The following is a 22146-nucleotide window of genomic DNA, read 5'->3' as shown; positions in this document are numbered from 1 at the left end:
ACCCACCCTCGTCAGGCCTGCAAAGGACCAGCAGAGTGCTAGTAAAATGGTTAACAAGTAATTAAGCCACTTCTCGTTTATGAGGATTTTAGATGATTGCTTTGAGATAACCACCCAGCCAGTGCTTATTAAAGCGACATGTGTTGTGCCCCTGGGCCCAGTTTGCAAAGAAAACATTTCTGCATCATTATTGCGAGAAACAGTATTATTACATAACAGATCACTCCCTTTTCGAACTCAACCGGTCGTTGCATGCCGACTAGAGTGGGTGAAACTATGTCCACCAGATATCTGGTTTCAAACGCAACATAAATCGATGTTACAAGTCACACAAAGGCTGGCCTAACGGGATGTCATTGATCCGTGCAATGGCCACAGCCTCCATCACGGGCTTCAAATTGTTGCCATAACAGCCGCAGCCACTTTCTGGTGTCGTCACGGAAGCTGACCTCATTTGAAAAATAGCGGTGACAGTTCGAGAGGCTGTCTCGTGCATGAAACAGGACTTGACTCGGTTTGGGGAATCAACCGGTATTATAAAATTAATAAGGAAAGCTCTGCATCTTGGGTGATAAGTTTAAAACTGAGATAGGCGGTGAATGTTTTATGTGGGAAGTAATAGGACTTTGGCAGAGGTCCAGACTGGTGTTTGAATGTGTTGAAAACGCATCGAGCCAGAGGTGAAGCAGAGCACTAAAGAATGTAGGTAGAAAGTATCTTACAGTCATGTGAACATTTTTATGTGCTCACCTTTTAGAAAGCTTGTGCAGTTTATCTCTATTTGTGGGTTCACTTAGAAGCTCTTCTTAACGGACAAATATGGATGTTTGACCAAGTATGGGAAGATTTTTATATAACCGTCATGTTAAAAAAAAAACTTGGTCACATATTCATCCATATTTGTCCGGTTGATGATTTTATTGCAGAGCATCTGTCTTTTAATTTTAAAAAAGTGCTTGATTTACAGCCAGTCTTGAAGCCAGTTAAGGAATGTTATAATTTTTTATTTTATTTTATTTTTTATTTTTTTTTTTTTTATTTTTTTGTATAAAATGTAGAGTTTCGCTCCCCCTGTCAGTTGCTCTTGAACACTGCTACCAATTATTTTAATATTATATACTGGGTTGCAACTCAGTAAGCAAAATATTATTCTGAAAGATAGGTTTGTTAATTTAAGTTTTAGAAAACATAGGCCTGCCTGTAGTTTCTTGTCAATAAATCAACCTGAGCGAGAGACATGCATGCACAACAAGTCTTGACAAAAAAATTATTTCAAAAGAGAAAAATCTGTCACTCATCTCGTCCAGCAGCTGTCTTCAATTTAGTTAAAGGAAAGACAAGCCGTCAGACTTTAGCATCTTTGTTCTCTAATGGCGAAATACCCAGCTTATTTAACAACAGGTTCCTTTATGTTTGAGAGCTTTGATTGTGATGGCTAAAGGATTGTGGTTTCCTTTTATGGTGGCTTAGGCAGTTTGTGGAATTCTGTTTAAGATCACACCAAAGATTACGAGCAATAAAAGGCTTTCCAAAGTTAAAAAGAAAATTCAGCTAAAATTTTAAGTTGCTGCTAACGGCTTTGTGGATCGTGATACATCGTTTTCAGAAAAAAGTGTCCTCGTAAATTTTAACTTCTGACTTCACTGAACGAAGGAGCGAATGCAGAGCTTTGAGCACTTGTTAATGAGACCTTGACATGATGACCTTACGGGGAAACGCATCCCACTTCTTTAATCTACTTTCATATCATTCGATAAAGCAGTCATAGTATTTATTTACTGAGTTATTTATCGTGTGTGCCCCCCTACCGCAAGTGGTTCGTGGGGAAATATACAGCAAACAGAGCCTGTGCACTCTAAAACTGATGATACCACATTTTAAAACTGGCGCGGCCACTTTTCCTAGCTAGTGCCATGTGTATTTACTTATATTCCCCATTTTCGTTCATCTGATTTTTATCTTTTTCTAGCACTGTTGCGCGGCGGATGGCAGTTTCCTGTGTACCTCAGAAATGATCAGTTTAAGAAACTAGGTTGCACTCTTGCCACTTGCATTTGGTTGCAGGCCGCATTTCGCCTTTGGAGCAGCGCCTTGGATAATATCTCACGCAATTAAAGCCGCTTTTCTTCTCAAAATGATAGAGACACTAAGTAATTCCTGTCACCCTTCGAGCATAGATAGTTTTCAAATCTCAAGCGTATCCAGTAGCAAGAATAAATCGTTCTTTGGTGTTCTGCACAGGTGGCAATAACGTTAAAAAGCTGACGTAAAGACGTGATCTCGCCCCAATCTCGTCCGCACACATCAACGTGGCGTTATGTCCCGTCTATCAACACGAGAGCAATCTAAAACTTCCTTCCGCGGAAGCACACAGCCGACCCTCACACAAACTTCCTCCTAGAAAGTGGCGATCGTTTTTGTAGAATTCACTTCTTTGGCAGAATCAGAAAAAGCCCTAGCTGATTTGAGAGGAAATCCAAGATGCTGAATTTCCTTCGCGTGTGAAAGTGAAGATAAATGTCTAGCCGGCACACTCGTTCTCGATGACTTCTCAGATAGACACGAGTAAGACCAAAAGGGATTAATTGTATCAGGCTCAGGGACAAGCTGCAGAATGCCATGCCTAGAATTAGGTTGACTGGCTGAGGCTGAAATGCAAATCGGGGAAGGAAAATGCCTTGGTGAGCATAATGACCTCATGGACATGGCTTCTCCGACGAATATGTCCTCGACAAATGTAACCGTTCTCTCTTACATCAGTTCATGCTTGCTGTTATGTGGTCAATTAAATAAACTCGCGTAAAAACAAACGTAACTATTAAAACAATCCTACTGATTCGTCGTCGGGGCCATGGATCTACATGAGGAAATTATAGATAGTTGACCACTCTGGTTGCTTTGGAGACGTCAGGATCTCGGATATAAGACCTTTGTCGGGTAGAGGGTTATAGCGGCAACATCAGAGAGTTCTTGGGATAGCTGATAAGTTCATTTGCCCGATAAGAAAACATAAGGGCAAGTCAAATATGGGTTCCGCGGGAAATCTCTGCTGGAAACAATAGATAACAATTTTGGCAGATTGATTCAACCATCCCAAAGAAGCAATTTGAGGTTTATTGAATTTAAGCCTTTCTCATAAGTAATCGAGCAGACATTCTTTTAAATATTGTGATTTTTGAAAACCAAAATCTTTTCTATAATTTTTTTTTTCAGTTTGTGGTGTCGTAGAGAGAGTCTTGAGGAAGAATTGTGGTGCAGGAGAAATTAAAGGTCCATGTATTTTTGGGAGCTGGTTGGACGATTAACATGGTGGTTATCGCAGCATGGATTATCTGGTAGTGACTTTTAAAAAAAAAAAAAACTCATGTTTGTTACTGTATGGTGCCGCTTGCATACTTCATGTAGTCCTTTCACGCTTTCCTCCATTTGTCAACTGTCATCTGAACAATTCTGGCTCTGAATACTAATGTCCAATTTGTACAAGAAAGCTAACAGACGGTACAATGAAACGTGGTCAGCGTACATATTTGTGTCACGTTTGCGTGAATCAGCTCAATTGATTGTGCAGTTTACCTTTGACCAGGTCTGTCTCTCCCATATTGTCTTCTGTATTACGTGTATGATGAATTGAAAGCAAATGGTGACATGTGCTCAGAGGGCGAAACAATCGAGAAAAGTACGTCGATAGCATTTATTTGTGTTAGTATGGCAGTGACAATTAGACGCACGTGCAGCTTAGCCGCCCATGGATCGGTGTGTGTGTGGGCGTCCCGGAGGGGCAGCGCGTGCGAGAGTGAGTGTGCTTCTCGGGTTTTAGACTAGAAGTGCGACAATTAACATTTTCTTTCTTCCGTTTGAACATGCGCAGTGAGCAGGACCGGAACTGTCTCTTTACTCTGCACTTATACCCTCCCCTGTGTGGTTCGTTACGATGTCTCGGCCTCCATCCGTACCCTCTTTCCCTCCTTTGCATTCCGCATATCTCTCTCTCTCTGAAAAGATATGAAGATTTGCTTTTTTTTTCTGGGACTCAATGTTAACAAGCACCTTTAAGAAGAAAAAAAAAAAAAGACCCAGCTCTTTAACAAAATAAAGTCAGGGCAAATTTTGAACTGATTACAAACTGCAATGTAGATACCCTGAGAGCTATAGACCTTTACGGTCACTCTTTCAATGTCATCAGATTACAAACTGTGCTACGTAGATATAGACCCTTATGGTCGGTCTTTGAATGTCATCAGATTATAAATTTGCAATGTAGATAGACCCTTATGGTCGGTCTTTGAATGTCATCAGATTACAAACTGCGATTGTGGTCGGTCTTTGAATGTCATCGAAACTGGATCAGATCTCCGAAGAAAGAGATTTCATTTGAAATCTCAGTGAGAAGTTGCGAGAGTAAGAAAATATGTTGCACACTAATATATTGTTCATTCGAATCAAGGCGCATGACCTTCAATTACCTTTCTTCACCGACGCATTATAGAAACATCACCATCGATCATTATATACTGTTCTATTTGGATGCATAGGTGAGAATAGAGCAAAGCGATATAGTGCCTGGAACACGGATAAACATTTTCTCTTATAATGATTATTATTATTATTGAGATCAAAACGATGAAAATATAGTCTGCGCTCTGCACATAAATTGCAGCATCTATAATTTTCCTTGAATGTTTTTACACATAAAACATTATACAGGTGTACACAGAGAAAGAGAGAGGATAAGGGTTTGTTTTGATCTTTTTAATTCAAGAGGTATTGGGACACTATAGAAGAGGTCTACATTTAAACGCACATTCGACATCTATTTTATGTTTTCCTCTGAGAATTAGAAGTTTGAAACTTCTCAAGTTTAAAAAAAAATCATGTAGAAAAATGTTTCCTTATAGACAGAACGCAGAGGGAGCTAAAGAAGCAGCTATAACTGATCTGTCATGTTTTGACAGCTAATTTTAGACTGACCTCTCTTTATCAGTGACTTGTGCGGCAGTGCTGATTGTCTCTACAGGTCGTCGTTTGAGTGTCACTGCCTTGTTTTTGCTGTGGACTTAACTGATCCGGTTTTGCCATGGTTAGGAGTAAACACCTGGCGATCGATTTTCCTGTACACGAAACTCTACACTTAGGTTAGCAACACCTGTACTGAGTTTGTCAATAACCCAGTCCTTCCTCCACGGTGAGTTATTTTTTTTTTCCCTTCATGTCCGTGGTTTGAACTAGAGCTGTCACTGCTGCACGCCCGTTCGAGTACCCTGCAGTAGGTTATACCTTGTCCGTGCTGCAAAGGCAAAGCCCCAGAGGCGGTCACACGGCTTCCGCAAGGTGTGGATCGACTGATTGTGAACAGGAGAAAAAAATGGCAGCTCATCTTTTTTCTGCTGCGATTTCTTGGCTGTAACTAGTGCTTGAACATGGCGGTGACAGGACCTCATACCTGGCCGTGGATTTACCTCATCAACGGGTTTAGTATTCTTACGATGCATTATGGGCTATGTAGTCATATGTTCAGCCATATTTGTCTACAATTTAGTCACCTGTCGTTTGAGGTGTATGATACCCACTGAGCAGCGAATGCCGATTTTGCGTCAGCCATTTAATGGTGTTTTTTGTCTCATAATTGCATTAGAACTAATAAGATTGAGAACTTTCAAGATTTACTTTACCTGGACCAGGGAATGTTCGAAATTGGCAAACTGCACAGCATTTAAAAAGAGGGGAAGGTCATAAATAGGGCCAAGAATAATGCTCATAAATATTGAAATTTTAGGCTATTTTTAAAATGTGACATATTATTGCTAAGGGATTATAGTAACAAAGATAGCATACAAAGTTTTATTTATAAATAATATTTATACATATATACACACCAAAGCTCAGATTGCAGTTTTATGAGAGTTTGGTTTTCTAAACAGGGCATGAACAGCTACCAAAATTTCAGTGATTGTTATAATTTTGAAAGAAGATGCATGTAATGTCATTTGCAAGGGCAGCACTGCAGTATCTTTGCAGCCAAATTGATGCAGATTCAGAAATTCAACACAATTTAATTATTGTTTCTGCTCTGATATCAGAATTAAGCATTTGATACATTCCTTCAGTTTGCTTTTGACACCTTACTCAAGTATGAAAGGGCAAATTAAACAACCCCTTATATTAAAAATAAATCTCAGTGTTAAATCTTTATTCAAAATATCATACATATACAAATGACATTTCTAAATTAGTGCTAACAAAAACTGCTTAATTCTTTGTACTTTTATTAGAAGTTTTGCAGTTGTATACCTTTGTCTTGTGATATGATGCAGTCATAATCAGTATACTTTTGCGGGATTCAGTTGTAGCTATGTGATGTCTCAAATTTGTAGTTTATTCTAAATTATTGTATCATGATTATGTATGTACCTGTAGGAAAGCTATGTAGCTTGGCAAGCAGAAAGATTGCTGCTTTAAGGCATACTCAAATTTGTGATTACACAATTTATCCTGCCCGCTCAGCAGAGAAGGGGAAAGCTATTTTATCATCAATAATCAAAGGTTGCAAAAGTAGAGGGTTGGGCTATGCCTTCCATATTCAGTGCCTAGACACAGTGAACCACTTACACTGTAAGCTATAGGTCACCACCCCTAAGGCCATAAAGTCGTTGGCCCTTCACCTTATCTATTATCAGTTGAAAAATAATTTACACAATAAATAAATGCAAACAAGAAATATTTTACAAGCTCACAACTTGAAACATAATGTCAGTAACCTCCCGTAAGCTGAAAAACACCCACTGGTATTTTTTTTAAGGGTTACATGTAAAATTAGTAAACACATATAATAACTGCATATAAAGCTCTTCTTCCTTTAATTTTAAATGAAAGTATTTATATAACTCGCTTAAATGCAATTTTTCATGCTCGTGCAAACGTATCACCAGCAAAATCTCTACAATCGCTGGTAATTTCTTTAATTTCCTTTCCATAACGATGGTGAAAATATGCTGCAGACTGCATGTTATCTTTTTGTTGTTCTGGCCTCAGCCGAATAAGCGAAATCTGATGTTCAGCTCCTCCTTTTCAGTATTGTTTTCAGTTTCTGATTGAGCAGAGTCAGGCGATCAATTATATATATGTATTTACACACAACACATACACACGTATTTACTTAGAGTTTATATGAAGCCAGCGATGTGTGCAAGGGATATAACTCGTACAAAGTTTTGCGGGCTAAATTGACCTACTTAAAGTTCAAGGTCAATAGCAATTACTAACGAATATGGCCGTCAGCTCGCAAGTCGAGGTAAGTAAAGTAAAAAACATTTTGTTTTTTGAAAAGTGCCTTCATACTTAAAGAATTGTTTTCTTTAATTTTCATTCATTATCAGAAACAGCTGATTCGGGAGGCTGACTGCATCTTTTAACGTCTAGTGGAATGCATTTACCAAGCGATGTTTCTCATTTCTGCCATCATTGAATAACAGGCTGTAGTGTTTGTGTTACGTGTTGCTGTACAAAACTAAAAATTCATTGATGAGCTTTTGTTTCTTCTTAAATTATTTTTACATTAAAATAAGCATGCTACATGATGGCACTGTTCCTTGTCGTGACTAAGGCAAAGCTCATTTAATTGGGAAGTTTGTGTACGTGTTTTCCGTCTGCATTTCCGCTACGGTCACGAAAGACTGAAAGATGTGGCTGTGACCAGGAGTCTGAGAAAATACATAATGCATTTAATGTAGGAACTGTTTTTTTAAAAACAATTTTATCAAGGTTTTACGAATCTTTTTAGTTCAGTTCGTCTTTAAACAACACGGGTTATCCAGCTTGCCAGAAGCACGCGCATTTTTTAAGGGGTGGGGTAGTAATAGCTAGAAACTGAGTTGGGACGAATAGTTCAGCGTGCGTGCGTGTTTTAGATGAAAAAGGTGGATGGGTACGTGTTTGCGTGTGCGCGTGCATCTTTATCAATATAGCCATGCATGCGGGCACAGACGTATTCAGCGTGTCCATGTCACAGAGACCGAAAGTGAATGACTCAAAACATGGGTGAATCAGTACACATCCGGGCAATGGCGTTTTGAGGTGTAACTAGCGTAAGTTGAAGTGGAATAATATACAACCAAGAGGCTCACTACTTGAGATTTAGTAATACGACTAAGCTTTTCCTTCCAGACTGTGGGCAATTTAATATATTTCCTTAATACCTCGGCCCATGGTGTCTTCATATCATCGGTAATAAAAGTGTTACACATTATAAAGAGTAAAGAGATAAAAACCAGATACGGTTTTCCCATCCTAAAATTAATTTGTGTATTATGACTTTCGTCATAAACTGAGCCAAGATTATTTTAATGTGATATGTGTGCACATTATTTGATACTTGTCAGGTCTAATTCAGAAGTGCAGTTTTTAACCTAAGCTTCTGATAGTTGCTGCAAGTACTTGCTCGTACATGTATAATAATTTTAATTGATTATAATTCATTAAAACATCTGTCACATCTACTGCTGGCGCATAACATTAGGAACAAGACAAAACCATTATTTGTGGTTAGTTTTGTCAGTTTGACCTTCTCACAGACAGGGACAGAGAGGACAATTTTTCATTATGTAATATATTTCCTTGAGTCTTGCTATGTTTTGCTTATATTTGATGATGTTGTCTAGCCCATTGGCAAAGGCCTTGCTGTCTTTGAAAGCTAATTATCTAAGTCATCAAAGGGGTAGAGAAGAGATATATTAAAAAAATTTCTTGAGAAATGTGGAATGATCAAATACTAAGACAGCTTTTTATATAAGCGTCAATATTGGTGTATAAGAGCATTAACTTTCTTATGTAAGCTTAAATATTAGTGTATGAGTGTAGAGGAGCATAACATTTTTATATGATCATAAATGCAAAAGATTGTGCCCATTTAAACAGAGAAAATGAAAAAGGACTACCAAAAAGATACGTTGTGTTTTTTGTGCTGCAGAATATTTCCTTTGTTGAGATGTGAAGCCTAACACACTGATCCTGATTATTTTAATGCATAATTGACCTGTTATGGCTTCAGAAACTGTCTACTATAGTGGACTGCCAGTCCTAGTTTATGAAACAAGATGTTACTATAACAGGTCATGTTATATAAGTATATTTATAATTCCTCAGTTCAGGTTTTGATAATGACCTTGCTTTCCCATTTCATTCTTGTTTATATAAGAATTAGGGTTCAAAATATTTCAAAATAGAACACCTAACATTTTTTGCAACTAAGTGAAAGTTTTACAGATGTTTGATCAAGTAAGATTGTTCAGATCATAAACATAATCCACAAGTGACACAAAAACTATGTCCAAAATTTAAAATCTGAATGTAGTCCTTATAACATATTTTCAGTCTGTCTTATAACATTACATTTTTTTTATTAAAACACAGGGTTGTTGCAGAGATATATTTATAGTACAGTAGGGTTTTGGGTTTTTTCTTTTTCCTTTTGTGCATCCAGCACCATTGTATCAACCTATGCGTTTTGATGTTGTCCTCAGCCTTGTGTTGGACTGTTTACTTGCCTGTTTACTGGCCTTTTGTTTTTCATCTCCTGATTTTAATTTCTTTGGCCAGTCTTCTTAGTCTTCTTTTACTAACACCATAACAGTTTATACGTTTGCCCTTACCACGATGGACTGTAGATCATCATTAAACAGCCATATGTTTTAACACTTTCATGGTGATTTTCTCTGGTGACATGTGATTGTGTGGATAGCAACAGTCTTCTGACAATTTTAGCCATGTTCTTGATTATTGATGATTTATTCTGCTTTTGACAAAAATGATGGTACAGTCTGTAGATTAAAACTGTGACCCATTGACATCTTGATCTAAGAAAAGGATATCATCTTCAGAACATCAGCCCTGTCATTCAATTAACATACTTGTGTGTTTTTTTGTAAAGCAACATTTAGGTATAAAAGTTAAGAAATTCTTTTCTCTTTGTATTGGTTACTTGGAAATAATTTTGTGGTTTTTGCAGAGAGAGGATCCCAACATTGGGGCTTCTGAGGAAGAGGAGCCTATGAACTCGCTGTCAGGATTTGCTAAAATGATGTCTAGTCCTGAACCATCTGGTGACTCGGAGAACTGCACCTCAGAGAATAGCAGGCCTTCTGAAAATGAGTCTCTCTCCTTCAAGCGTCACAAAGCTAAAAACACCAAAATTTGTGGAGTGTGTGGCGATCGGGCACTTGGTTACAATTTCAATGCTGTTACTTGTGAATCGTGCAAGGCATTCTTCCGCAGAAATGCTTTTAAAGATAAGGTGAGTACATTAATTATTTGGTAAAACTAAAAAGTTTTTCATTCACTACATCATCAGACTATTATCATTTATTCATTTTAATGCTGAGCCCTATGTGCACCTAATATTGCCATGTGACTTTTGTTCACTGCACATTATCATTATATCGATCAGAATTATGCAGATATTGCCTGTTTTTGTATAAAAATGGTCATCAGCAAACCACTTTGGTAAATTTCATGTATTATGCAGCTTCTTTTTTGAGGGGGAATTATATTTTGCTCTGCTCTGAACATCACTGTTCATTGTCTTTCTGCGGTATCTAAATTCACATAAGCATTTTGCAGCAATCAGATCTTCATTATAAAAATCCTTTTGCCTCATCATTGCTGTCAGTGACAAGTTGCTTAAAGCACTTTTTATCACAGAGATGTTAAAGTGAAAATTTTTGCAATGTCAAAATCTCATTTAAATTGAAAATGGCACAGATTGATAGTGACATGCATGCAGCTTCTGTTTGTTTCAGACTAATGGTTGATCATGTACAACTATTTATTAACACAGTAAAGATGAGCCTCTCAGGCATGATACTCATTTTGTATAAATCTTCATATATAACAACAGCATAAACTTTCAAAAGGCATTGCTACCAAAAAGAGCATCCACTTTGTGTTAAGTGCAGCCTAGATTTGACTTTTCAGTGGAAAATGCATTATCTTATAATAAATAAGGAAGTTTGATTTTACACAGATTCAATAAGTCACTAAACAATTACATGAGGTATCTGAAAGTATCAGACAGTGAGACCTTTTAGCATAAATCATAAATGTAGCTGATTTCTATGGACCATTAGAACCAGTTTGCTTACTTGTGGTTTTATACAGCTATGCTAAGAATGTCTAATATATCACATTTGTGCAGACATATATATTCAATTCAATATTAAATTCAATATATATTCAATGTTGTTTTGCTTAACAGTAGTACATGCAGTAATGTGTACACGTTTTTTATGCTAATGATGGTCTGTTTATAATAGACCTATTTTACTTCACATAGTAGCACTCGGCTTTGATTTTTACAGGCACACAACATGCGTAATTGGTGTGAATAAAAAATTGTTGCCAAGCAATAACACCAAAGTGTTTGGCTTGTAGGATAAATTAAAAATAGCAATTTAGAAGATGGATTTGTATCATTATTCTTTAACAGAAAAGAAAAAAGTAACTCTTCATCAAAAGAGAGAGCTTGTGCCTGGGTAGTGTGGGGGGGAAGGATCAGGCCTAAAGAATGGTGATTGTGAATGCCAGAAGTGTATTATCGAACCGTGATGGTGGAGTTTCATGCTTTATAGAAATGCTTTATTGCTGTCAAAATGTTCATTATTTTGAGCATTAATTGAATTTGTGTAAAATCAGCCAGCAGACTGTTGGCTGGATGTGTCATTGCATTTGTACTGTGGATGATCATATTCATTTAAAACCTGCAGATGTTACATGTGGGTAATGTTATGAGCACTTCTATTCATTTTGCTTCTAGTTCTAGGCATCTAGAAATGTTTTAGTCATTAAGGTAAACTCTGAGCCAGTTTGGAGTACAAAGTTCTTTTTAATCACTTTTCTGTTGGACCTAAATATTCTGAAGCTAACTGAAAAATATATTGATTAGTTTCTGTATTTTGAAAGTAGAGAAGAATATTTTCTTTTATTTACCCATCTTCATTCATTTTTTCATATATGTGTTGAAGCAAATCAAGTGCCTTTTTAAAGGAGACTGTATAATCGATCTTCGCACAAGAAGATTCTGTCCAGCATGCCGAATCAAAAAGTGCTTTGAGATTGGCATGAAACGAGATATGATCCTAGGTAAGATGGCCTGTCTTTGCTGAATATCATTTGATTTATGGGCAGATGATTGCAAAGACTGCAGACATTGGATTTTTAAATCTGTGGTTTTCATGCACTGAAAAACAATATAATTATGCTATGTTGGCAGTCTTAATGCTCTTTTGGAGATTTGCCTGTAATGCTATCTCAGTAACACAGTGTTTTATAAAAAAAATGTTAAGCAATTGTTAAGCTGGTATTTATGTTTCTCATTTATAAAGTGATGCTTATATAATTGTCGTATTTGTATTCAGTTGTCATTTGTTTTTTCACGAACGCTCTTTGTAGCTGTCATGTAATTCTTGAGGTTTTTGGTAACATATGTGTGATGGTTGGTGGTGGTTGTTGTTTTATTATTATTTTTAAAGAAAATTAGTTTTTTGTCTTCTTTTTGGTTCGCAAAATTTTAAGTCTTGTTCAAATGGCACAGTTATGAGGTCTGTTTATTTTGCTTTGTTTAGATGAAAATGAAAGGAAGGCAAGAATGGCTAAAGTTCTACAAAACCGAGTGAAAAAGACATCAGTTCAGTCAACACCAAATGCAGACATAAAATCAGAGCCTCTTGATCCAGATGAATATCGAGTGGAATCATCAAATATTAGTTCTCCTGGCTTTTCTGAGTGTGTGCAGTCTCCTCCAGCACCTTCATCAGAACCACCTGAACGAGTGTTCCAGCAAATTCCTCGTGAAAGGCTACCAGCAGACCCGCTTCTTTACCGCAGGCTTACAGAGGAAGAGGATCACATGTTGAAGGATTTTTCCTATTGCTATGAAACCACAATAGCAGCTGTGCCAGACCTGGACCAGGCCATGCGAGAGAACTACCACAATGCCACAGACCTTGTTAACAACTCAGAAGTTTGTGTGCGACAGTTGATAAAGTTTGTAAAGCAGCTGGAGGATTTCAAACTATTGCGTCAGGAAGACCAAATTTCTGCCCTGAAGTCATGCATTATGCGGTCGGTCTTGTTGAGGTCAGTTGCCTTTTACATTGTAGAAAAAGATGCCTGGCTGACTTTGAAAGGTGAAATCCCCACTAGCATCCTGAAAGAGGCCACAGGGCTCTGCACCCTCCACAACCTTCACGTGCGATATTGCAGAACCTTAAAGGCAGTTGTGCAGAATAACTTCACTTTGTATGCTCTTATGCAGGTCTTGATCATTTTCAATCCTGACGGCAACAACCTCATTGACCGAGAGCTCATCTCCAACCTGCAGGATAAGTACATTAACATACTAAAACATTACCTGGAGGCTCAATACTCATACGAGCATGCACATGAGTATTTTGCAGCCATTTTGGACAGACTCTCAGAGCTCAAATCGGTCGGTGAAGAGCATTCTCGTATTTTGTTGCAGGTGAACCCATGTCAGATTGAGCCTCTCATGTTGGAAGTGCTCAACCTGAAGTAGTGCCATATAGTCCCCCGTTTTTGGTGCAAATAGTGACAGCTTGCTGTGTCTTCACAATTAGACTTGCATGTGTCTAATGGTTCCCCTTTTGAGTTTTGAGAAACCAAAGTCTCCATTGGGCTCTTTGGCTTTGGTGACCACCTGTACTTGGTGGAGGCAGCAGAACTGGTGATGAATGCCAGATTTAAGTCATGCAGTCAGTAGTGGTAGCAGATTTCACTGACCATATGATCATAATTCATATCTGAGTCGGTGATTATGAATGCTGCTCTGTCTTAAATGGTATTTTGCAGTTGACTGTTTTCTACATGTGTTGATGCTATGGGGTAACCAGAGCAACCAAATAATGTGAGAAGACTTGTTCATAACAGGAAAACTGGTGGCTATGCTACAGCCACAAAGAAAGTGCTGACAAGTTTTGACCTTATACAAATTATGAGGGAATTTACAAAAATTTCTTTCCATGTTTTCAAGAACATGGCTTTTCAGAAATAAAAGATGTAATCTGCATGTAAGTTGTAGAGCTGTCAATAGCTAACATTCAGTCTTGATGCTGACATTGCAGTTTTCTATCGCTTCATCAGGTATCTGAATACTCCCTTATCAGTGATACCGTTACATTCGAAAAGATTGTCAGCATTAAAATACAGATTGATTGGAAATAGTCATGACAGTACAGTTTTCAGAGTTTGTTTCATCTCATTCTTAATGTGATATATCACCATCCCAAGTTATGGGTAGGATTTTGTTTATTGCAGCCGCTACACTAGTATTGGTAACCTTACTTGGTTACAGTAAGACAAATACCAGTCTTGTTCTGGTCTTTCTTTAGAAAGAATTTTTTCATCTGCCTTCTGATGTAATTTCAAAATAGGTCTTTTAAGACAGTGCTTGTTCACACTAATTCTGAACTTGTTAAATAGGCTGTTACAACAGCTGTTCAAATAGTGCAGTGTGTTATCTGCCTTTGTTCTTTTAGTTTTATTGTGATTACAAAAGTGACATTTGCATTACTTTTTGAGTGGAGAAATTAATGTGGGCTGATTTGCCATGTACTCAGCAGTAGCTAAGATTTGCCCTCTTCCCCCTTTTAAGGTTCTTTGGTGTCATTGATGTGTTTAATTTTATAATAATTAGAATTTGAGACTTTGTGTAATCTACTTATACAATTCTGGCTGTAACTTTCTAAATCAGAATTAAGAAAGTGATCACTTTTTGAAATGCTTCATTCGAAGCTTGCACTTTTGGGACAGTAAAATAGTATTTTTGTGATTTTTATATGATGTGTAACGTGATTAACAGAGTGCCATAATTTCAAGATTTGATGCAGTCATGGATCGTGACCAGCATAAAGTGGATATTTTTGCTCAACAATTTTTAAGTTTTGCAAAGTGGTGTTTCTTGTTTGTAATCATATAATAGAAGATTGATATGCAAAGCAAAAACAAGTGAAATAAGAATGAATGATGAAGGGCAAAGAAGTGAGGAGTGAAGATTATAGGATAGATGGTTTATGTTCTTGTTTAATACTAAACGACATTAAATTCAGAAACAGACATGACAAACATTAATGTACTTTTCCTTATCTTTCAACAAATAAATCCTTGTGAAAATGTTTGGTTATTGTCGATTCCCTCATCAGTTATCTAAAATTTTAAATGTAAACAGTAATCTCTTTAGGACATAGCAAACCTTTTATTATCAGGGTGGTGTTATTTGAAAAAAATTGTTGATCAAATGTGATTGCGATCTGTTATGACAGTTTTCATTCAAAAGTGCTAAAGAAAAATGTAAAGGACGTTTGTAATAAGTTCGTGAGAGGTACTGTGACCACCATGGCCAACTTTTCCAGTAGTGGCTTCTTGACACTGCCACACTATATCTCTCACATGTCACCGAGTGAAGGAATGCTTTTGCACTTAATGAAACAATACAGTTAGGCAGACTGAAGGCTAAATATTTAAAGGATCTCAAGGAACTTTGTTTAATTTTCTTTGACTTAGCATCATTCATAGTGAATAATAGACGTTTGAAATTGTGCCATATTTACAACTATTTATAAATCTGTATGAGTATATAACACATGCTTGGTGAGCTTGCAGAGCTGTTGATGAGCAGAAACACCTTTTTTCTAATTTGTAGATGAAAAATGTTATGTGCTTGAATGTGTAGGAGTATCCAGTTACAGTTTTCCCCTCAGTAACAGGTAATGCATGCTATATTTTATTTATCATTGTGCAGGCACAGACCTTTGTACTAGGTCATGTAGGTGAATAGTCACCATTCGCTTTCTTTATAAGCAGTAGGCTTATGACAGCTATTTAAGTGGCGCCATTTTTACAAATTATTCTGCAGAGCTGCACATTCTGTGGTAATCCAGGCACTGCATAACTTTTAAGTATATATTCTGTTATTTTTATGCTTAGCACCTAATTTGATGCATGCCTGACCTCTTATATGTGCTTGAACACAAATATATATGTACATTTTGTTACTTTTTCTGATATATTCTGTGTAACAGATTTTAACTACAGTGACTTTGTAACTCCAAAATATTTTTTAAATCCAGCTGTTGCAATCATTATTTCATTTGCCCATAGATTAATATTAATATATTTATTTTGCTTTGTACGTCTCATTATCACATGTGCAAGCCCTATACTCATGCTTTTTTTTATATATATAGTTTTGTATTACATTAATGGTATCCATTCCACTTGTGAGGCTGGAAAGTCCTTGCTGAGGGCCTCTGAGGGTAGTTTGCGGCTTTAGAAAAGCACAGGATTAGAACTGCCAAGCTTTTGCCCTATGCAAAACAGCCTTCCACGTGTTTATGTCTTGATGTATACATATATAAACACACACACACAATAGTTTCGGATTTGTGCAAAATGTAAAATATTGATGCATTTTGTACGTTTGATTATGCAAAGTTGTTTTATACATGCAACTACTGTTAACTGTCAAGTACAATAGTCTAATATTTTACTAAGACGCAAGCTGATATATGCTAATGCTAGATGTTAATAGATTTCTTAGTGTATGGTTTTTAACACATTTCATTTAGTATTGTCTTTTTTTTTTTTTTACCACATTAACTTTAAGCAACGTTTTGATTGCCCATGTGACAGTCTTGGCTGGTAAAATTCCACAATTGATTGATATGCCTTTTAAGTTTTAACTTGAATACTTTGCTCCTAATTATCCTTTTACATTGATTACCCATGCTTGTCAAATTAGGGTACATGAGAAGTTGAAGTGGACCACTAGGTTTGTGGATAATCATGTATTATTGATAACTATCAGGTGTCAAGACAGTGTGCATCAGCATGCCAGAGCTGGCAAAGAAGCAAAACCCAGATGTTGTATCTTCAGCTTATAACATAGCAGTTCATGTCAGGTGATGTGCCTGCATTATTTAAACATATTATTACCTCAACCTGTGATAAATTCTTATTTGCAAATTAGTATATTAGGTCTGGTTTAAAGGAAGCTAATTCACAAGGGGGGTGGGGGAGGTGATGGTGCATATAACAATGAGATTCCTTGTTTCATTGCATGGTTTGCAAAACTAATGTGGCTTTTCTGGGTTGTCTGTGAAAAGTAAACTTTTATGTAAAGATCTGTGACTGCATTTGGCAGCGACCGAGTACTTTTTTTTTCAAAGAAGTCATAGATTTTTGACAAATTCGTTTTTAAAATTGACATACATTTAAGATATGTAAGACGGAGATCATATAAAATCTTATTGATCAGAAGAAAAAGCATTTTCTTTTTCTGTGATCTATATTTGTTTTCCAGTCACTTATCAAGGTGGAAGACGATAGTATCAGTAGTGCAAGTAATTTTTTTTTTCATTTTTTTTCCTCCTGCATCTTAGTAAGAAATTATGCAGATAAACTTAAATGTTTAAAGGATATTTGGTTGGAGAAAATGTACGCTGCAGCCCGGAGGTAATCATGGTTTGCAGTAACACATGGTTGGAGTTAGCTCCAATGATGCTAAGACAATATTATGTGTACGTTAACTGGTCATTGACTCCTAAATGGCATTTTCTTTTTCTAGCACTCTCTCTCTCTCTTTCCCCCTTTATCTCTGCACTTCTTGATTCCTATTTTTGGAGTGCAAAGATGGAGCATTGTATATTCTAAAAGTATTGTATTCTTAAAGCACACATACTATAGAAAATCAAGCATTATTTTTAACGTTTTAAGCACAGGACATAATATTTGATTCTCTTGCACACTTTTTCATTGCATCCCCCAATCCTTCTGAAAATGTTTTATTTGTCATTTTAGCTCATGTAAAAAGTATATGTATCATTTTCCCTGTGCACATAAGCATTTAGCACACAAAGCGCAGTTTGGTTAAGGTTTGTGTCAAATTGTTCTGACCTGGACATCACTCTGTGGTCACTGTTTCAGTGTTAGGCTGGTAGCATGCTTTTCATTCTGGAGAAAAATTTCACACATATTCAGTCCTGTTAGCTTGGATCGTTGAAGTATGAGATCAGAATTGTTTGACAAAATACAGGAAAATAAAGATAGCATATTATCAAAATACTTGCTACTTATATCATTAATTAATTTCTAGTTAAATAAAATGTTTTGTGCATGGAAATGGAGAACATCTTACATTCAGAATCAGAAGGATATCAGTTAAATGCTTTGATGACTGTTTTTAGTTGAGGAGGGGGTTGGGAATAGGTGTTTCATGCTAAGCCAGCAACTAAGGCTATATCATGGCAAGGCTGCCAACACTGTAAACATATACCACATGCAGAGAAAGAACATGCCCGAGATGAGGGCTAAACCCAGGACTACCGTCCTTTGCTGTATTGGTGACATGTGCTAACCATTGCACCACTGAGTCACCCTTAATTGAGGAAAAAGAAACCCAAGATTACATAAATGGTAACATAATAAATTTTAATATGAAATTTATAAAATTTTAAAATTACTGAAGAATAATAATTGGTCTTTTTAAAAATGTCAAAAACTAGAAATATATAGGAAAGGAGAGAAAACTAAATTCTTAATATGACATGACTTCTATAAACTGCTTTTGAAATATTGGGAGGAGAAATGTTTTTATAATCTCTTGGATATGAAGGAAAGATGTTGATGAATATGTGGGATTCTTTACTATTGGTGTGCTTGTAAAAGAAAAGATTTTTGATGGCTATTTTGTGTTACAGACTCTGATGGTATGTTTTTCTTCACAGATATGTACACTGGATATATGAATGTGCAGGACTGTATCTTTTTATACACGCCAGCCTTTCATCATAACTATATGCACTATGATATTGCAAACTGTATAAAGTTTATATTTTTTCCATTTGCATGCTGCAGTTGGAGAAATTTTTTTCATAACATAAAATTGGTTTGCACCATCTGTTAAGCACTGAAGAGTTTCACCTGATTGTAATTGTGTGAAATAGGATTGCCCAAGTTCATGTATTTGTTTTGCTATTTCCATGGCAGTTACTATCAGTAGTTATGCATGAACTGCATTAACCAAGCCATTTTACTTGAGTTAATTTTTATAGCATTTAAGTACATGCACTGCAGGAGCTGCTGGGGGCATAAGACCAGTATTGCTGTCATACACCCAGAGCACTTCAGTTCCATCTCACTTGCAGATGTTTTTATGCTTGGGAGAAAAAGAAATTTTGATCACTTTGTTTGGAAGAATTTTTTTTAGGGTAGCTAAAGATATGAGGACCTTTAGCAAATTTGCTTTCTAAGAACTAGATACTGTCATTGTACTTGGTGCCTTGGATCTCAGCAAAAGCATGAATGAACTTTATGCAGTGTCAGCAAGCACAAATACATCAGATGAATGCAGCCATACTGAATGCTAACTGGAACTTATTTAAACAAAGGTAATTTTTAAAAAAAACTTGAACTCCACCTTCAAGATCAGTGAATGGTCAGCAGAGAAAGATCAGTAAATGTATATCAACTTTAACTGATTTCAGGTCACATTGGTAATAGTGACACCATTGTATAAACATTTGTGTTGGAATTACACTTAAATCGAAACTCCATTTACTACATACAGCATCATTTGTCTGACAGTTGTCAGGTAGTAGTTAACTAATCTCAGTTGCTAATGGCTCGATAACACTTTGTGGACAGAAATTTGTAGTCTGTGGCCTAATGCATGGCTGAGAATTAATGGCCTGCAAGTTGTATGCCTGAGACCGGTACCTGTTAAAATATCTTGGATATCCATAAATAGGAAAGAGATTTGTTCACTTGATGAAGTCTTCAATAGTTTCCAAAAAATAGCTGTCAATGTTATGATTGTTACCAAATATGGGATTTGTCTGAGCAGAATTTATTGAAGCGTCATACATTTATTTGCTTTTACCTGTAAATATATCTGATGATTGTAATTCATTCTAGTATTCTCCATTGCGCTGCATTTGAGTTCCCATTTTAAAGGTTAGAGGGTAGACTTTTGAATGACTGAAAATGTTAAATCCCATACATTTTTCATGGAACACACATCAATGTTAGTCATGCTTTGAAACATACCTATTGAAACAGTGATGAAGGCTGCATTTTAAGATCTTAGCATGATTTTGTCTCAACAAATATTATTTAATAATATTGCCATACCTAAATCAGTGATTCCTCTTGAAGCAGTCATCATATTTATCTTTTGCTCCTGTGTTCTTTAAATATGAAATGCCATATGACTGTGTGTCTGACAACTTTATGTTGTGCTGTTGTTGATACCGGTGCCTGAAGAATGTAACGATTTTATTAATTACATCTCCGTTGTAATCATTCTGTATTACCATCAGAGATAGCGTCTGTTCAGTGACTGTCAGAACTTCCTGTACATTGTTGTGTTATAACAACAGTAAGAAGCGAAAACGCTTGGAATAATTGTTTCAAGAAATGTGAATTAAACGATGTAGAGGTATAGAAAAGAGAAAAATTGATTATAGGAGTGTCTGTAAACATTGGTCATGACCTCTGAAGTAGTTAATAGGAAACCTGTCAATACATTTATTATCGATTTTTTGGCACAATCTAAGATGTGCAAAATATAATGTTATTTAAAATACAGACTGAAACCAGTCATAAAAAACGTAGATTTAACTTAATTTTGGATTTCATGTAGCTCAGAGTTGCGAAAGCCTGGAAAAAAAACTTTAGAGAATTTTACTGTATTTAACGCCGCTGCTATTTTATTCCCAGCGCACGCACGGACTGTGTGTGTGGGTAGGCATGAGCGGCGCGTGCGTGCATCCAATTCTTGTAGACAAGTCTTTGTAATCGCTTACCATTTAGGCCACAGATGTGTATGTGGGTTGCACACTGCCATCAGACCGTCTGAATTAGGCTGCTCCACGTTTTAGTGAGGAAAACAAGATGAAGACGTGGCGGGCTTTGTTCGTAGAACTCCATAGTCGCAAACATCTCAGTCGTTTCAACCGCACGATTGGTTGTCCTTGCTGTGTAAGATTCGCTCTCCGTAGATGATGTATGTTATCTCTTGCTGCAGGCAACAGTGAAGGCGTTCTTTCCCTTTGTCTTCAGCAGTGACTGGCTCGTGTAGGCCAAGGCAATGCGGACAGTGTTGGATTACGTTTTACTCTGCTTATTTCTGACTCTTTTAAGTACAGCATTATTTATACCGGGTATTTGCACAGGCTGCTTATGCATAAACACGATGGGAAGATGTCGAGACTAAGTGGTGTTTGCAGATTTTTGTGGCAACGTCTGACGGGCAAAATGGAGTTCTTTAAATAGAGAATGGAGTGTTTTGTTTTTTTAATGCATGACTCATAAGAAGAGGGTAATGAAGCTTCTAAAAAGAGACCGCTTGCTCGGAGGACAGTAGGCTACAGACTTCAGAAGGATGCGTCAGAAAGACACCGTGGAGACCTGAGATTGTCTTACCAAACGCTGATGAAGGAAAACTTTTTCTAATGTCTCCTCTCCGGATACGTCAACGAAACAACGAGATATCGCGTGTAACTGTTCGTCTGTCTCTACTTTTTGTCCATTCTTTCGCCTAAGACCCGACTGCAGGCCTTCGAGCTCCGTAGTCGATGATCCAGCGCTTAGTAAACTTACGTTCACCTCATGCAGCCCGTTTGACGTTGCCTGAACAGATGTGGTATGTAAGACTTGAATTCAAAGCAAAGGCTGATGTTCTGCACGGCCCCGCCATTGTGTGTACATAAAAAAAAGACACCCAAGTTTATAATGCCACTGGAAGCGCGGGGCTGTTCAGATGCTTGCCATTTTGCTTTCGGTGCACATCCATGCAGTAGGAATGTCGGTAACTTGAAGACTATCAGACGTGGATATTCTGCGTCCTTTTTCTTGATCGAATGACTTTTTGCAACTTTGCTGGACTCGGTTGTATCGCTAACCAGCACTCACTGTAAACTTTACTCCATCGTTCGATTTTTTTTTCCTTATTTTTGACACATTTGCAACAGGCAAGAATGATTATTACTTGTAATAGAACAAAGTGTATATCATGGGTCGGCGTTTTCTGTCATTGTGTGTGCGAGTGAGAGAGAGAGAGACCAGGGAGGGGGTGCCTGGGAG

At 37.0% G+C, this 22146-nt stretch overlaps 1 protein-coding gene across 5 annotated transcripts; it reads left to right on the top strand.

The window, feature by feature from the left end:
- Positions 1-563: 563 nt before the first annotated feature.
- LOC112564427 (nuclear hormone receptor HR96-like) lies at positions 564-22078 on the top strand. Of its 5 annotated transcripts, none has more exons than XM_025239243.1 (4): positions 564-702; positions 10001-10285; positions 12012-12129; positions 12612-22078. In XM_025239243.1, the coding sequence occupies exons 2-4, from the start codon at positions 10043-10045 to the stop codon at positions 13562-13564; spliced, it is 1314 nt and encodes a 437-aa protein (XP_025095028.1). In that variant the 5' UTR covers positions 564-702; positions 10001-10042; the 3' UTR covers positions 13565-22078. The 5 variants fall into 5 exon arrangements, with proteins under 5 accessions (XP_025095028.1, XP_025095026.1, XP_025095027.1 ...); XM_025239241.1 differs by lacking the exon at positions 564-702 and adding an exon at positions 5038-5182; XM_025239242.1 differs by lacking the exon at positions 564-702 and adding an exon at positions 5321-5467.
- The last annotated feature ends 68 nt before the right edge of the window (positions 22079-22146 follow it).

This window comes from Pomacea canaliculata, linkage group LG5 (assembly GCF_003073045.1).
Source record: "Pomacea canaliculata isolate SZHN2017 linkage group LG5, ASM307304v1, whole genome shotgun sequence".
NCBI classification, from domain to species: domain Eukaryota; kingdom Metazoa; phylum Mollusca; class Gastropoda; order Architaenioglossa; family Ampullariidae; genus Pomacea; species Pomacea canaliculata.
This window is presented reverse-complemented; position numbering and strand designations above follow the sequence as displayed.

Excerpts from the sequence above, each read along its gene's own strand:
- LOC112564427 (XM_025239240.1), top strand. The coding sequence starts at position 7,265 with ATGGCCGTCAGCTCGCAAGTCGAG. Across the intron at positions 7,289-10,000 it reads CCGTCAGCTCGCAAGTCGAG|AGAGAGGATCCCAACATTGG; the intron begins GTAAGTAAAGTA and ends TGGTTTTTGCAG. Across the intron at positions 12,130-12,611 it reads GAAACGAGATATGATCCTAG|ATGAAAATGAAAGGAAGGCA; the intron begins GTAAGATGGCCT and ends TGCTTTGTTTAG.